Genomic DNA, 17,507 nt, shown 5'->3' on the forward strand with positions numbered 1-17,507 from the left:
TTATGCAATTCTACTCATTTTGCCATGGGGCAGAGAGGAAAATTAGCTGTTTTTTAGCAGAACACTCATATGAGAATATATAGACCTCCTGCCTATGTGATAATATGAAGCACATATTCCGATTAACTTCACAGTACAAAACCTTCCCCAATGCCTTTCCCCATGTCAAGTCCATTTAAATCCTGACGGTCAATTTCTTGCTCAAAGCAAGAAATGTGGCTGTGATGGTTAGCCTCCTTGTAAGGCTGTTTGGAACACTGGCTGTAGTGTCTATTTTTTCATTTTGAGTGTTAACTATAACCTGGGTGTCCTCTTGAGCCTTGTCTACCAGTCTTTTCTAGACCCCAGTCTTTTCTAGACCCAACCTTTCGAATGTTGTACAGCCCAGCACTGTAATTTGCATGACAAGCCAGGGGTTATAAGTTTGCTTGTTCTTGAACTGAGCCTTCGTCCAAATTGGACCTGCTCCTAGCACTATGTCGGTGGATACACAGTGAAGAGCAGGTCTGGAATCAGTGTGTCAGGATAGGGTGATTACACAGAAGGATCCCCGCACTTTTACGAGATTGTTTTTCTAGGGGGCAGGAGAAATAACGAAGAGGCAACTTGATTTAACTCTGGTTGCTTTTAAAAGAATGTTTTCAATGAATAAATCATGCCGCGAGAGGAACCGGATCCAGGCAAATAGGTGCCGGAACGAACCAAGTCAAATCTGAGAGATGCCGGATCCTGTTCCAGCTCAAATTAAGCACTGGGATAAGGGTTAGAAGTGTACTTATTATTATTTATTTTAAGTAGCTAAAAAGTAGTAAGTAGTTGCAAAGTTGCTAATTAACTAAAATGCTAAAGTTGCCCCTGATGAGATTCACCCATTGACTTCGACAAACAAGCTTACCTTTGTTTTTGCCTTAAGTAAGATTGTGTTATCTAACCATACCAAACGTAACCATGTCATACTAATTTGAGTGTCCCAGATTTACATTTACTATGTTACGTCTAGTCTATGAGAGCAGGCTGGAAAGATTTTCAGGGTGTGGCATTCAACAGCCTACTTTCACAATACTGCATTTGTGGAAAAAAATATAAATGCTGCAAGAGTTCTATGCAAGTGCTACTGAAAAAACACTCCATCTAACCTACATGCAAATTATGAATAAAACATTTGCATGTTGTTTTTAATTATGTGAGTGTAACAATGTGGCAAAGCACAATAATATGGAAAACTTAATTGTTTAATTATTTTCCTTGTTGTGGTGGGATAATAGTTATCTATGAAGAGATCTTGAATCTGGTTTAGTTGAACCTTAGGAAATTGGTCTTAATGGCCAATGTCTAGATTTTGTTTCACAGGCTGACAGTTTATGGGCAAAATATTGAGTCTGTTAGCAAAACAAACCGCAAAGCAAACCCCCTCCAAGTAGAGATTGACAAAGCAGGGAGTTTAGGAGAAAGAAGGCTGAGAACAGGGGACAATCAAAGGCTGTTATTTTAATCTGGGCTGCCTCAGAGATTAGCAGACCACATTGTTTTAATTGTTTTAACGGGAGGGAGTGAAGCGCTCGTTTATTGTGGGGGGGTCCTTTGCGTAAATCTCCCCAAGTTCAATAGTTTCAAAAACTTGAGCCCTTGGACCCCCCTCTTTCCCCTCATCCCACCTAATCCAGGCTAATACCTTTCTTTCTATTGGCTAATGGTTGAGGGGAGCTGGAGTAAATGCTTCTTAAATAGTCCTGGGTCGGTGGGTGAGAGTGGTTTTCGGAGAATTAGATCCATGCCGTGGCGTACGAGGATAAGGCCTGCATTTCGAAAGTATTGGACTGTTGAGGTGGACTTCTTTGCCTCTAAAGCGCACGGGAATCGATTACATTTCTGCTGTTTTGTGAGCTTTTCAGGTAAAAAAAAAAAATACTGGAACTTTTACACACTTCATCACTGGAATATATTTTTTTTTATCTGATCTGTATTTTGAAGATAGTTGTATGTTGGTAGTCTACTGCAGCAGATTGCCACTAAATCAAGTGGCAATGGTTTATGCTTAGAGAATAATACCTTTCAATTACCTTGAATTATCAAGAAAGTTGAAAATGTATATTTACCGTTTGTCCTGTATTTTTTAATTTTTGAAGTGAGTTTAGACTGTAAATCAAAATTGCACCGTGCAATTTTGCACAGTGCAAACGTCCTTCATTTACAAACTATATAGGCGACATTGTATGCTTAATTATTATGGTGTAAGGCCAATCAAATAAAAACGGTTATTTTGTCTATATTAATTTAGGGGCGCTATGAATGCTTTGAATTTCTGCGGGGGATCCAACAGTGGAGTCTATCCTCTACACAGCTTCAACTCCGTCTGTTTCGACCACCACCAGATGGCAGACCAGTACCAGGTTTATTCATTGGCCAATCCCTCCTCGGTTAACACGTTCTCTGTTGCTGAAAGACTTGCTGGTATTTAGACTAGACTACTTTAATTTATGACAGTGTCTGCAATCGATGCATGCAATCAAACAAATGCAGATGGCAACATTTTTCACACACACACACACAAAAAACATTAAAAAACATTTGTAGGCTGCCAAAATGCTGGTATTTTCCGTTTAGCCCGAAATCTGAAATGCCAACTGGTTGGCTGTTTCACCACTAATCTTGTTGTGGCTTTTCCTCTGTCCCCACAGAGTTGATCTTGGAGGCCCGTTATGGGAACCAGCAAAAGCAACGTCGGAGCCGCACAGCCTTCACTGTGTCCCAGCTACAGGCTCTAGAGAAAGCCTTCCAACAGACCCAGTACCCTGATGTAAGCATGAGAGAAAGACTGGCTGTCTGCATCAACTTGCCTGAAGCTCGCATTCAGGTCAGTAAAGGTCGCTCTTCAAAAAGGACCAGCCTGTGTGCATTCATTCATTCATAATATTTATTTGAACTGCTGCTTTTACTAAGGTTATTCTTGTAATATACCGTGCCTTCGGAAAAGTATTCAGACCCCTTGACTTTTTCCACATTTTGTTATGTTACAGCCTTATTCGAAAATTGATTAAATATTTTTATTATTATTATTTATTAATATTTCTCAGCAATCTACACACAATACCCCATAATGACAAAGCAAAAACAGGTGTTTTGAAATTTTTGAAAATGTATTGAAAGTAAAAAACAGAAATACCTTATTTACATAACTCTTCACACCCTTTGCTATGAGACTTGAAATTGACCTTGGGTGCATCCTGTTTCCATTGATCATCCTTGAGATGTTTCATCAACTTGATTGGAGTCCACCTCTGGTAAATTCAATTGATTGGACATGATTTGAAAAGGCACACACCTGTCTATATAAGGTCTCGCAGTTGACAGTGCATGACAGAGCAAACACCAAGCCATGAGGTTGAAGGAATTGTCCGTAGAGCTCCGAGACAGGATTGTGTCGAGGCACAGATCTGGGGAATGGTACCAAAACATTTCTGTAGTATTGAAGGTCCCCAAGAACACAGTGGCCTCCATCATTCTTAAATGGAAAAAGTTTGGAACCACCAAGACTCTTCCTAGAGCTGGCCGCCCGGCCAAACTGAGCAATCGGAGGAGAAGGGCCTTGGTCAGGGAGGTGACCAGAGCTCCAGAGCTCCTCTGTGTTGATGAGAGAACCTTCCAGAAGAACAACCGTCTCTGCAATACGCCACCACTCAGGCCTTTATGGTAGAGTGGCCAGACGGAAGCCACTCCTCAGTAAAAGGCACATGACAACCCGGTTGGAGTTGGCCAAAAGGCACGTAAAGACTCACAGACCATGAGAAACAAGATTCTCTGGTCTGATGAATCCAAGATTGAACTCTTTGGCCTGAATGACAAGTGTCACGTCTGGAGGAAACCTGGCACCATCCCTACGATGAAGTATAGTGGTGGCAGCATTATGCTGTGGGGATGGCGAGAAATGAAAATAGCTGTGCACAACTCTCCCCATCCAACCTGACAGAGCTTGAGAGGATCTGCAGAGAGGAATGGGAGAAACTCCCCAAATACAGGTGTGCCACGCTTGTAGCGTCACACCCAAGATGCTTTCATTGCTGTCAAAGGTGCTTCAACAAAGTACAGAGTAAAGAGTCTGAGTACTTATGTAAATGTGATATTGTTGTTATTTTTTTGGTTATAAATTAGAAAAAATGTGCTTAGTCATTATGGGGTATTGTGTTAGGGGGTAAACAATTGAATAGATTTTAGAATAAGGCTGTAACGTAACAAAATGTGGAAAACGTCAAGGGGTCTGAATACTTTCCTGAAAGGAAGTGTATATAAAAGCTGTAGTGCTTTAGATGTTACTTTTTAAAAGCTTCATAAACACTTCAACCCTTCACCAATAACTAAATAATATGCTCCTCCAGGTGTGGTTCAAGAACAGAAGAGCAAAGCTTCGTAAGGGACAGCGATGCTCCCCTCTTCGCAGAGAACAAAGCCTGGAGGAACCACATCAGACCAAGGCAGGAGGGGAAGGGAGCACTACTAAGGACTCCAAAACACAAAGCAAATTTGCTCCTCTCTGGGAAGTCAGTGATGCTCCTACCATTTCTTGTCCTGGAGACGCCATTGCAACTCAGGTCCACACAAGATTACATTATCCTCCCGTTTTTCCCTTTGTGTATGGAGAGCGGAACCACCTTCCACATCATCATGCTTTAGGGATGCTGTCAGCTGGCCTACATTTGACCCCCAAATTCTGGCCCATTCTACAGCAACACAGCCCGGCCTTAGGAGTTGCCCCACCGGTTGGTAAAAACTGCAGCCTTTCCCTTCAGACTTTCTTTCCCAGTAAAGCTGTACACCACCCCAATTTGGGTCTATAACTTCTCTGCAGTGTGTAATGGCAAAAAGGGACTGGTACACTGGTATCAATACGGACACATAAACTACTGATTGTATACTTTGACACTGTACATACTGTATGTATGTGTGAAGGACCTCTGACAAGTGATTATGTCTGTAGATGATTAGATTGATTAAGAAACACTCAAGGTATGTTGTGAGCATTCAGGATCGCAATCAGGAGTGGATTGGTACATACTTCATTTGCATAGAGATGTTAGTCAGTTTTTACTCACTTATGACAAGCACTTAGGAGAATAGAGAATTGAGATGTGATTTCGGGCACTTTTTTCACATCATATATACATTTGTTCAAGACAATTTTCTGTAATGTCTCAAGGTATGATTTAAAATATATATTTAACTAGGCAAGTCAGTTTAAAACAAAGTCTTATTTACAATGACAGCCTACCGGGGAACAGTTTGTTAACTGCCTTGTTCAGGGGCAGAACAACAGATTTTTACCTTGTCAGCTCTGGGATTCGATCCAGCAACTTTTCAGTTACTGGCTCAATGCTCTAACCACTAGGCTACCTGCCGCCCCAGTGAAACGTTAGGCCTATCCTACATTAATTTCATGGTAATACACAATAAAATCATAATTCAACTCTGTGTGAATACAATTATTTTGAATGTCTTTTTAGTTTCCATTTGTATCTGTTTGCAAATAGAAAAATAATAACCCAGATGAGTTTGGATCTCTGGTCTAGGGCAGAAGAAGGCAACAACTCAAGCAATGGGAGGTCAAGGTCTTAGAACAAAGGGTAAATGACTGGTATGTGCTCCAACAGATTCTTTGCAGGGAGGGAAAGCCAACCAGATACCCCTGTGTCAGGACAGCCTGGCAAGGGAGGCTACCAGCCAGGTGACCAGAGGTAGCAGATGGTGGTTTTAGGCCTACAGCACACATCAACTATAGAGCTTCAAATTGAAGATTTAGCTAATATACTAGTCAAAAGCACAATAAAATATTGAAATAAGGGTCATGGAAGAGGAGGATAGATTTGACCAAATTCTCATGCTGTGTAAATCAGTAGGACATGCCACTTACTTGTGTCTAGTAGGTTATATAGCCCCCTCAAGACACCAAAGTTAGACAAACAAATGCTCTTGATGTTTCATGATTTTGCTATGCTTTACCAGATGACAGTCCAGTAGTTCACAAAAGCTCAGAATTTGTGTTTCATAAATTGTATAGCTGGAAACTGAGCCACAGCATCCACACTCGACTATTTTCATGGGTTATTGAGCTGTATGGATTTTGGTCCTATTCTTCAAGCAAGGTGCGTTAGTTTACCAGCGCAAGGATAACAGTAGGAGTAAAGATGACGCTGAATGTTTGCTTATCGGCTGGGAGACTTAAAGAGACAGCAAGACCTAGCGAGGGAGAAAATATAAAATATCGTAAATACATGGCCATGTTGATACGTCCAATTTGAAAATACACGTTGACAGGTAAAATACGTTTCTTCGATGATACATGGTTAAGTGGGGGAGCTTTTTCCGAATGCAATCGCATTTAGCCGTAAATTAACGACCTAGCTAAGGAAAGAGCTAGCTACAAACTGGATTTATGTTGTGGGGATTAAGGAGTTGCCCACTGATGTTATGTTTGGGAACTGAAAACAAACGCAGCTAATTTAGGTGAAATGCACTTTGTTAATTCGCTTTTAAGTACTTCATATAATGTGTTTGCAATATTAGAAGGGTTTGTCTTGATTAATATGTAATTCAGGTTATGGCAATGAATATTTGATGTTCTATGCAGTTTTAGCTTCTTCTACTCGGCATTAGCTTGCTAACGTTAGCTAGTTCGTGACTGATCAGTGTGTTTTGGGAACAAGTAGCTAGTAGGCCAGGATATGTTCGATGAGTAGCTAACTAATCAACAATTTGAATAGTTTGACAAGAAAACAAGCTGGTGATAATGTATCAGTACATGTCTGCTACCTCACCTCAGCACGCTAGTACTAGTAGCTAGTTCGCTAACGTTTGCTAGGTAGCACTACGGACGGTACGGTAGCTAACGTTAGTTATCTAGCTTGCAAGTCTGTAACGATTTGATAAATATTTTCAGACACCCGTTTCTTTCACTTCCGCGGAGTATTTACGGAGTTGACAAGTATAAAAATATGGAAACTACAGACAGATCACAAGCATTGTCCTCTTCGAACGGGTACCAGGTTAAGATACCTTTCCTAAATGGGCCACAAAACTGACAGCAACTGCCATAGAATCAGACTAGATAACTCGGTAGCTAGCGACTGCGAGAGGAAGAGAATGCGCTAGCTAAATTAGCGAGCTAGCTCGATGTGAGGCCTTCATTAAACAGTGGAGTTACCTTCATCACATAAGCTAGCTTTATATTTTGTCACTAATCTTGCTTGTTAGCTAATTTACTGTAGACGTTATTGTTTCGTTTGTCTGTTACTGTTAGGACTCAACTATTTGGAAAGAGAATATAGCAGGTTACTAAGGCAAATAGCTAGCTAGCTAACACAACATCTCGTGAAAATTAGTCGCGCAAACATTTGATCAGGCATTTATTGTTTATTCAGTGTCAAATTGGCTACCAAATAGGATTAAATGCAATGGTTCATATAGGCTATATTATTCATAGCTAGTTTGTATCTTTATATTGCTTAAATTATGACTATATTGTAAACGCATGCTGGCTAATTTATGTATGAAAGGCGGTGGTTTCACTCATAACCACGTTGGCAATTTATGCCACTTAAAAAAAAATGTGACAATAATATTCAACTGTTTAATTTGTCCCTAGTCAGTCAACTGTAGTGTTAAGTTCTGTTTCTGTGGCTTTTCAATTTCTCAGTTAAACAGTCGGTTGGAATAGATAGATGTATCAGCACACTGACTCAAATTCTTTTATTTTTACTGTCCGGTTTTAAATATATTTTTTCTATTAAAACCAGCCGCACTTGCTACCCCACTTTGTTTACATTACTGAGATGGAAGTAGCATGTATTCAGTGCTCTCACAATTTCATAATTTGTGGTGGGGGATACATTTAGCAAGTAATGGGGTCTCCATTTAATTGATTTACATTTTTAATGACCAAGACTTGTCCAACTACATAGAGGATACAGTGATTTTTAATAATTGACCTTATCTACTCTGAACACATGCTTCTGTTTGTCTTTGCACAGGTGAAGGCACACACACACATTCCTACATTTAGTCTATTCATTCTACTACTGCATAAAGCTTGCACTGGGTATTGGCCAAGTTAAATTGGTTAATGCTGTGTTTTACTGCTTTCTTTACATGCTATTTCAATGATGAACATGGATATATATATATATATATATATATATATATATATATATATATATATATATATATATATATATATATATATATATATATATATATATATATATATATATATATATATATATATATATATAATATAGGTAAGCCCTTTGGTTTGCCCTCTCCATTTCAATGTATCCCCTTAACTGATTCACATCAGAGTTTTCCAGGCTATCAGGATGGAGAGGCATTTTGGCAGTCATTGATCAGTTTAAGTGCATTTCCTGAGGAAAGCATAGCTGCCTGCTGATATTGCTGGCATTACCTGCTCTCCATGAGTATCAGCAACATCACAGTTCCCAAGGGAAGGAGAGGGAGGAAAGCTGGGCCTCAGGGTTATACAGAAACCTCCATGTATGCTATTAACTATTCAAAGGCTGTCAAATCACACTACCAGTGAAAACCGATATATTGATGAGGTTGTGGATGAGTGTGCCAAGGCATAGGCTATGTAGCACACTCCAGTTGAATATGTCAAATTTTACCATCCTGTGACTCAGTCATGTTTGATAGTCTTTACAGCTAATAATCAAGGAACACCATTTGTCCAAAGCCATAGCCCTATAGTGTTGGTTTTTGGACATTCAAAATGATAATTTATTTTTTTATGTTTTATTTTACCTTTATTTAACTAGGCAAGTCAGTCAAGAACACATTCTTATTTTCAATGACGGCCTAGGAACAGTGGGTTAAATGCCTGTTCAGGGGCAGAACGACAGATTTGTACCTTGTCAGCTCGGGGGTTTGAACTTGCAACCTTTCGGTTACTAGTCCAACGCTCTAACCACTAGGCTACCCTGCCGCCCCATACGTCCTGGAAAGGGGTGCATTGTTCTCATCACAACACTCAGTCTAGTATGTGATGTTTCCACCCGTATTGATTGCTTTATTGAATTCACTGCATGTACCACTCAGAAAATGGATCCCATTTCTACTTCAGGCTAGAAATGTATGAATTACCAGTAACATACTAGGCTTTATAAAATTCTATCTCTGACTATTGTTGCATGCAGATTGCTGCATTTTAAGGCCTGCAATTAGAAAAGACATGTCCTTGATATCTGACCACTGCAAATGTGTATTTGGCAAGATGTTCTGTAATGGATTGTTACACCTAAGGGCTAATTCAGTTTGTTTGTGTTTTTCAGATATCCAACTTAACAAAACTCTACTGCAGTATCTCATCATCATTGTTGACTCTGCCTCCACCATTGCCCCTTCCGCCGTGGCACTGGAACATGAAGAATGTCTGCTGTATTACCAAAGACTGACCAGAAGGACGCAATGAGGGGCTCCGGGGAAAGTTGCCAAGCTGTGTTGTGGATCCAGTAGCTGGGATTCCAAGTGCTTGTTGTGTTTGTGTGTGCGTGGGTGCATGCTAGCACAACCTGCCCACTTCAGGCCGGGACATGCTACTCTGAGACAGGAGTTGGACAAACAGAGAAGAAAGGAGTCGACTACCATAAACAAGAAGGGGACAGCACGCGGTACAACATTGGCAGATAGACATACTGTGTGTTTTGGTTGCAGTTTTACCCCTGTGGAAGTGGCTTTTAATACACTGCATATTTCTATACAACACCTTTCCTCTGTCTTTGTATCACCTTCCCCCTCCCTTAAGAGTCCTGGTTGTTTTGGCCCCTCTGTGATTTGCATGGCCGGAGAGTAATCGTGGAGAGGCCAGGGTATCACAAGCTTATGGATTTTGACAAGAAAGGGAGTAAAGGAGAGACAGAGGAAGGGAAAAAGATGTCTAAGGCAGCTGGCAGCAGGACTGGACATGGGGGCCGGGGTACAGGGACCAACTCTGGGGTTCTTATGGTTGGCCCAAACTTCCGTGTCGGAAAAAAGATTGGCTGTGGCAATTTTGGAGAGCTGCGGCTGGGGAAGAACCTCTACACCAACGAATATGTGGCCATCAAATTGGTAAGGCCAACATGTTTGACTAAACGGCATTGCTGTGGTGTGTTTCTGTTTGGATGCACTCCTACATTAATCATCCTCACCACTGTCTTTTTCAAATTACATCCTGTAGGTCTATATTTTGCCATCCCCTCCAATCTAACATTCCTCTACACTACTTCACTACAACTAGTGCAGCTTGCCATTGGTTTGCTGCATTGTGACATTCATTTTTTTTGTTGTGTTATTAGATTTGTGTTACTGTAGTTTGGCCAAGGTAATTGAATCCAGTTTCCTTACAGCAGCAGAACACCCCACCCCTGATGACTTGTTGACCTTTAAGAGACAGGAAACATTTTAGTGCTGACTGTCTCTTTCCCCCACAGGCAAATATTTACTTATCTGTAGCTTGGTCCCATGAACTGTTAATGAGTCAACCATGCTCCGTTTGTATTATATTAAAGAGAAGGAAGAATAATTAACTTCCCAGGTCATGATATACACGCCAGAGAAACGCCCACTAGAACTCCTTGAGGGAGGTAAGGGAATTGTTGCACAATATCACTATGAGAACAAGTCAACTACAGTACTGTCTCATGGTGATGTGTGCATGCATGTACACACACACACACACACAGTAGGGTTCTTACCTTTTAGCTCAAAGGTGAAATGGAATCTCAGAGTAAACCAGCGTAGGGGGCTCAGAGGTTGCAAGTCAAGATTTTAATTCTGCAGCCTGCAGAGATTGGGTCTGGGAAACCACATGAAATGGCAAGACCCATTTATTTTCTGATTGGTGAAGGGAAGCCAGCCAGAAATTGAGCTTCCTCTGCAATAAACAGAGCGTGGGTCTGGGAAACCACATGAAAAGGCAAGACCCATTTATTTTCTGATTGGTGAAGGGAAGCCAGCCAGAAATTGAGCTTCCTGTGCAACATTTTAAGTTTCTGTTTTCCTCCAGTCATGTAGAAGCCTGAATGTCACCGTAAACGCTGGTATATCCATATGTTTTAATGGGGTCATTTAAAGTTGCCGATTAGAAGTCTCTTGGAGAAAGGCCTTGGTGTAACTCTGCACCCTACGAGAGAGGTTGTTTGTCATAAATGGCGTCTGAACGCTGCACTCGAGTGTGGGCTTGGCGTCAACACCTACACAGCCACGCTGGACCGTGTATGATTATCTTTACATTTGTATCTCCCAGGGAGGTCATTATCTCTGACTAGACACATATTGAAGGCTTTGCTAACCGCACTGAAAGCCGAGGTTAGCGCTGTAATTTAATCGCTTTTTACTGAAATCCTCCGCTGCGCTGCTTCTCCTCTCTGTCTGAAACGTTCCATCTGTTTTGGGTATTTTTATCCTCATCATGTCCATTTTATATCCGGCTCTGGCATTATTTCCGTAACATCGCTGGATATTGTGCCACTGTTGCTCCATGAGTACATTTGAAGTGAACCAAATAATTTGTTTCAATGGTGGTAGTTACTAGCTCGCTACTCTCACCTTTCCTAATTAGGGCAATGGCAGTGTGCCCTGTTGATTGATCTCACCAGCTAGCAAGCAACATGGACCTGTTCAGCCAGGCAACAGATAATGGCATTACTGAACTGTTACTGGGCATTGCTTCCCGCAAGATTGTTTTTCTCCAGGAAACTTTAGGCTTTTATGTGCTGCTGGTTTGACTTGGGTCAAAGCCTCAGAGGAGCGGACACATGTGAACTCCTCTGACCTAAGTTTGGGCATGAGTGGCGTGTTTTGCTTTAGCTCCCCTGGCTGACCTCCAGTCTAGTGCAGCTGTCCACATGTTTGTGCGTTCCCCTCCCTGGTCACTCAAACGTGGGTTCTTCCCCCTCATGCACAAGGAAATAGGATTTCGACACCCACCATCTCAGATTGTGCTAAAATAATTTCTGTAGTTAGAAACCGATAAGATTAGCATTCCTGAAACATTTTGAAATATAATTTGATATGAGAAATTAAGCTAGTTTATTGTACCTACATTTTAATTTATGGGATTCATAAAATCATCTGTTTTTTAAACCATCATTCTTCCTAACAATGACTAAGGGCAATTTCAGCATTACGGATATGACATTTGCACACACAATGTCTCACAAAATTGACTTATAAGGCATAAATGTTAATGTGTACAGTGCATTCGGAAAGTATTCAGACCACTATGTTACAGCTTATTCTAAAATTGATTAAATTGTGTCCCCCCCCCCCCCCCTCAATCTACACACACCACCTCATAATGACAAAGCAAAAATGGGTTTAAGATTTTTAGCAAATGTATTAAAAATAACTATCACATTTACATAAGTATTCAGACCCTTTACTCAGTACTTTGTTGAAGCACCTTTGGCAGCGATTACAGCCTTGAGTATGGCTCTATAAGCTTGGCAACCCTGTATTCGGGGAGTTTCTCCCTATCTCTGCAGATCTAGAAAGATGTTTTTGCTTTGTCATTATGGGGTATTGTGTGTAGATTGAGGATTTTTTTTTATTTAATCAATTTGAGAATAAGGTTGTCACTTAACAAAATGTGAGATATAGAAGGGATCTGAATACTTTCCGAATGCACTGTATATTTGTAGAACCCTATAGGGGAAGTGTAGACAATTCTAATTTATACCACTTTGAAGTAACGCAACATCAACTTGAGTTATGGATGTGACGGAAACGGACAGGCATTTTTGGGAGAATGGACACATCAGCAAATGTCTGAATTGTTAAGTCTTAGGTTAAAATGTTAATAGCCACTTTGAAAGTAAGGCTTTGATTCACACATGAACAACAATGATGAAAATATAAAAATGGTCATATACTTTAACGAAGTTGACCGTTATGGATGTGAAGCTGTGCAAAATAAGTGTTTATATATTAAACATTTCTTCACCAGACTTTTGTCATCTGAAAATGCAGTGTACCTCAAACAAGAAATTGCCAGTATCTTGAGTAGTTATAATTTAGATTTATTTTTTTGATAATTTATTTTCATTGGCAGACCTCATCAATTTATATAAGTATTTGCTCTTTCATAATAAGGCTAAAGGAAAATGTTGTAATGGATGTGACAGGGTCCCAAAAGAGACCAGACAAATGACACTGCACTCCATTTCAAATGTATGTTTTAGTAATTTCTTTCTAGATCATTAAGGACTGATAATATTTCATATTTTAAATAAATCACCTACTGAGTAACAGAATAAACATACAACAACTCAATTCTTATTTTTTTGTATATAAGCTCATGCGTTGTATTAATGTTACACCCTTTAATCTGCCAGCACAGGCTCTATGAAATGGTACCTCCTCCCCCTGTTGTCCACAAAAGGACACAGGGACTAGACAACTTGACCTGCAGCCTTGTTTTCCTTGGACATCTGATGTGGTCGTTTCTCCTCAAGAACTGCTTTTCAACAGCATCAGTCAGTCTATATCCGTTACCTGTCCCACAAACTGCCCTTATATCCATTGACTATACCAAGCATTTGTACCGCCTTCCTAATTAAGTTGCACCCCCTCCCCCTCCTTCCTTTTGCCCTCAGAACAGCCTCAGTTCGTTGGGGCAAAGACTCTACAAGGTGTCAAGTGTTCCAAAGGGATGCTGGCCCATGTTGATTCCAATGCTTCCCACAGGTGTGTCAAGTTATCTGAATGTCCTTTGGGTGGTGAATCATTCTTGAGATATATGGGAAACTGCAGGATGTGAAAAACCCAGCAGTGTTGCAGTTCTTGACACAAACTGGTGCACCTGGCACCTACTACTATACCCCCATTCAAAGGAACTTTTTTGTCTTGGCCATTCACACTCTGCCTGGCACACACACAATCCATGTCTCAATTGTCTCAAGGTTTAAAAGTCCTTCTTGAACCTGACTCCCCCTTCATCTACACTGATTGAAGTGGATTTAACAGGTGACATCAATAAGGGATCAACGTTTTTACCTGGTCAGTCTGTCATGGAAAGAGCAGGTGTCCTTAATGTTTTTTAGACTGTATAATCCACAGCATAATTAACTAGACTTTTAATAAATACACTTTTTTAAAAACCTTTTATTTAACTAGGCAAGTCCGTTAAGAACAAATTCTTATTTACAATGACGGCCTAGGAATAGTGGGTTAACTGCCTTGTTCAGGGTCAGAATGACAGATTTTTACCTTGTCAGATCGGGGATTCGATCTAGCAACCTTTCGGTTACTGGCCCAACTCTCTAACCACTAGGCTATCTGTCGCCCCAAATAAATAATATGCTTAAATAAATATTCAATATCTGATTTGTTATTAATACCCATCTACCAATCACTACCCTTCTTTGGGGCTTTTGAAAAGCTCCCTTGTCTTGGTAGTTGAATCTGTGCTTGAAATGCAATACTTGACTGAGGGACCTTACAGATGGATGTATGGAGGACAGTGGAAGTATTAGTCAATCAACTCATGTCAACCCCTATTTCACACAGTCAGTCCATGTAACTTATTATTTGATTTGTTAAGCCAAATGTTACTCCTTAAGTTAAGGGTGGAATACTTATACAACTTATCTAAAATCTTCCTCCTTGACATTATAGTATTTTACAGTAGATTGTTGACAATTAAATCCATTTTAATCCCACTTTGTAACAATAAACCCGGTCTGTAATACCAACTTGTTTCAAGGAGACCACTATAGTCCCCATGCCCAAGAACGCCAAGAAATGCTATAGCCATGAAATACTTTGAATGGCTGGTCATGGCTCACATCAACATCAACACCATCACCCCTGGACCCACTACAATTCCCATTTCGCCGCAACAGATCCACAGACGACGCAATATCTATTGCACTCCACACTGCCCTTGGGTAACCTGGACAAAAGGAATTCCTACAGTATGTAAGAATGCTGTTCATTGACTACAGCTCAGCATTCTACACCACTGTCCCCTCCAAGCTCAGGACCCTGGGACCGAACCCTCTGCAACTGGATGCTGTAATTCCTGATGTGCTGCCCCCAGGTGGTGAGGGTAGGCAAGACATCCACCACGCTGATCTTCAACATGGGAGCCCCTCGGGGGTGTGTGCTTAGTCTCCTCCTGTACTCCCTGTTCACCCACAACTGCGTGGCTGCGTAAGACTCCAACACCATCATCACGTTTGCTGACGACACGACTGTGATAGGACTGATCACCGACGATGAGGCAGCCTATAGCGAGGAGGTCCGAGACCTGGCAATGTGGTGCCAGGACAACAACCTCTCCCCTCAACGTCAGCAAGACAAAGGAGCTGATTGTGGACTATAGGAACTGGATAGGCGAGCACACCCCTATCCACATCGATGGGGTTGTAGTAGAGCGGGTCAAGAGCTTCAAGTTCCTTCTGCGTCCACATCAATAAGATAATTAACATGGTCCACACACACACACCCACACAGTTGTGAAGAAGGCACGACAGCGCCTCTTCCCCCACAGGAGGCTGAAAAGATTTAGCATGGGCCCTCAGATTCTGTTATACCACTCCACCATTGAGTGTCTTGACTGGCTGCATCACAGCTTGGTACGGCAACTGCAAGGGACCCGACCACGTGGTGCTACAGAGGTTGGTGAGGGCATCACTGGGCCCGAGCTCCCTGCCATCCAGGATCTCTACCCGGCAGTGTCAGAGGAAGGCCCAAAACAATTGTCAGACTCCAGCCACCCAAGTCATAGACTGTTTTCTCTGCTACCACACGGCAAACGGTATCATTGCACCAAGTCTAGAACCAACAGGACCTTGAACAGCTTCTACCCCCTAGGGTTAAAGCTGCTAAACAAGACTGCTAAATATCTAATCAAATGGCTACCCGGACAACCTGCATTGATCTATTTTATTTTTTTCCACCAACTCTTTTGCACTGACTCTATGCACACACACTGGACTCTACCCATACAGGCAATACTGTTTTTTGAACATCGACTCGGTACTGGTACACCCTGTATATAGCCATGTTATTTTTACTCATTATTCGTTATTCACTGTGTATTTGTCATTGTTTTTGTTGGAAAAGGTCCCATAAGTAAGCATTTCACTGTTAGTCTACACCATGTGACAAAATACAATTTGATTTGATGATTGCTTTTTGTCCCCCCCCAACTTTTGATCTGAAAATGCCATCACCCACTAATTAATTTGTACTTTTTACAGATTCAAAGTGTTTGATCTAGTAATGTGTCAATATTTATCTAAAAATGTGCTATTACATATCCAATGTGTGAGCACAACTTTGGATTTCACCCCGACGTTTTTACGGAGTGAACTTTTCTTCTCCTGCTTCGACCATGCAGTGTGGGTAGCTGTCCTCATCTTATATCTAAAAATGACTATACACTGATTGTTTAAAGCAAAACTATCAGGACTATTGCTGATGGTGAGTCTGAAAATCTGACGTAACCCAGGCCCTGATCAGCTGGTAGGCTATAGGAGAGGAGTCTTGTCTCCGGCAGTAGCTTAGGCTGCTTTATTCCGGTAACAGTTTTCAACAGCGCATTTAACGATTCCCAAATAGACAAAATGCTTTTTATTTGTTATTTATTTGTCTTTAAGTCAATCACATTCTGACATTTGAAATGAACAACACAATTTCCCTGTATAATGATCATAACCAAGTGTCTTGCATTTTGGGTAAGATTTACAGTATTTTCTCTAAACCTAGACAAAACTATTGTATTATGTTACCTGCCTCATGTTTAACAATTTTTTAAATTTTATTATTATGAATCATTTTTTTCATCTTGTCCAAGACGGCACCTTTTATTTATTGGCGTCACCCAATGGGACATAGTCACACCAATGTACAACATGCAGTCAAATTTTACTGTTAAAGCCTCCCGGGTGGTGCAGTGATTAAGGGCACTGTACTGCAGCGCCAGCTGTGCCACCAGAGACTCTGGGTTCACGCCCAGGCTCTGTCGTAACCGGCCGCGTCGTCCAGGTTAGGGAGGGGTTGGCCGGTAGGGATATCCTTGTCTCATCGCGCACCAGCGACTTCTGTGGCGGGCCGGGCGCAGTGCGCGCTAACCAAGGTTGCCAGGTGCACAGTGTTTCCTCCGACACATTGGTGCGGCTGGCTTCCGGGTTGGATGCACGTTGTGTTAAGAAGCAGTGCGGCTTGGTTGGGTTGTGTATCGGAGGACGCATGACTTTCAACCTTCGTCTCTCCCGAGCTACTGCCGGAGACACGACTCCTCTCGTTATAGCCTTGTAGCGAAAACGGGGTACATTTTCTTTTTTTTTTACTGTTAAAACAGTGATACTTTCAGAAGTTTTTGACCACTGTAAAAATGCTTATAAACATCACTCCTAAACATCAGTAATGGATCCTCATTAAAGGATTTTAAGTGTACTCATTCCAATTACAGGGACCCGAAAGAGTCCTGTATTGTATATTTTTTATCACCACCTCCG

The 17,507-nt window shown here is 41.2% G+C and overlaps 2 protein-coding genes across 6 annotated transcripts in view; both read left to right on the forward strand.

Moving 5' to 3' along the window:
* Nucleotides 1–1,751: 1,751 nt before the first annotated feature.
* LOC110524380 (diencephalon/mesencephalon homeobox protein 1-B-like) lies at nucleotides 1,752–5,077 on the forward strand. Its single transcript, XM_021603968.2, has 4 exons — nucleotides 1,752–1,892; nucleotides 2,279–2,451; nucleotides 2,679–2,854; nucleotides 4,374–5,077. The coding sequence occupies exons 2-4, from the start codon at nucleotides 2,286–2,288 to the stop codon at nucleotides 4,830–4,832; spliced, it is 801 nt and encodes a 266-aa protein (XP_021459643.2). The 5' UTR covers nucleotides 1,752–1,892; nucleotides 2,279–2,285; the 3' UTR covers nucleotides 4,833–5,077.
* Nucleotides 5,078–6,151: 1,074 nt separating this feature from the next.
* csnk1g2b (casein kinase 1, gamma 2b) overlaps nucleotides 6,152–17,507 on the forward strand; it is a 45,916-nt gene continuing 34,560 nt past the window's right edge. For 4 of the 5 annotated variants that reach the window (XM_021603972.2, XM_021603969.2, XM_036978123.1 and 1 more), the window contains exons 1-2: nucleotides 6,152–6,306; nucleotides 9,333–10,110. In XM_021603972.2, the coding sequence (XP_021459647.1) occupies nucleotides 9,883–10,110 (228 nt within the window). In that variant the 5' untranslated portion in view covers nucleotides 6,152–6,306; nucleotides 9,333–9,882. The other variant, XM_036978122.1, reaches the window with a different exon arrangement.

Source organism: Oncorhynchus mykiss, chromosome 5 (genome assembly GCF_013265735.2).
Source record: "Oncorhynchus mykiss isolate Arlee chromosome 5, USDA_OmykA_1.1, whole genome shotgun sequence".
Lineage (NCBI taxonomy): Eukaryota > Metazoa > Chordata > Actinopteri > Salmoniformes > Salmonidae > Oncorhynchus > Oncorhynchus mykiss.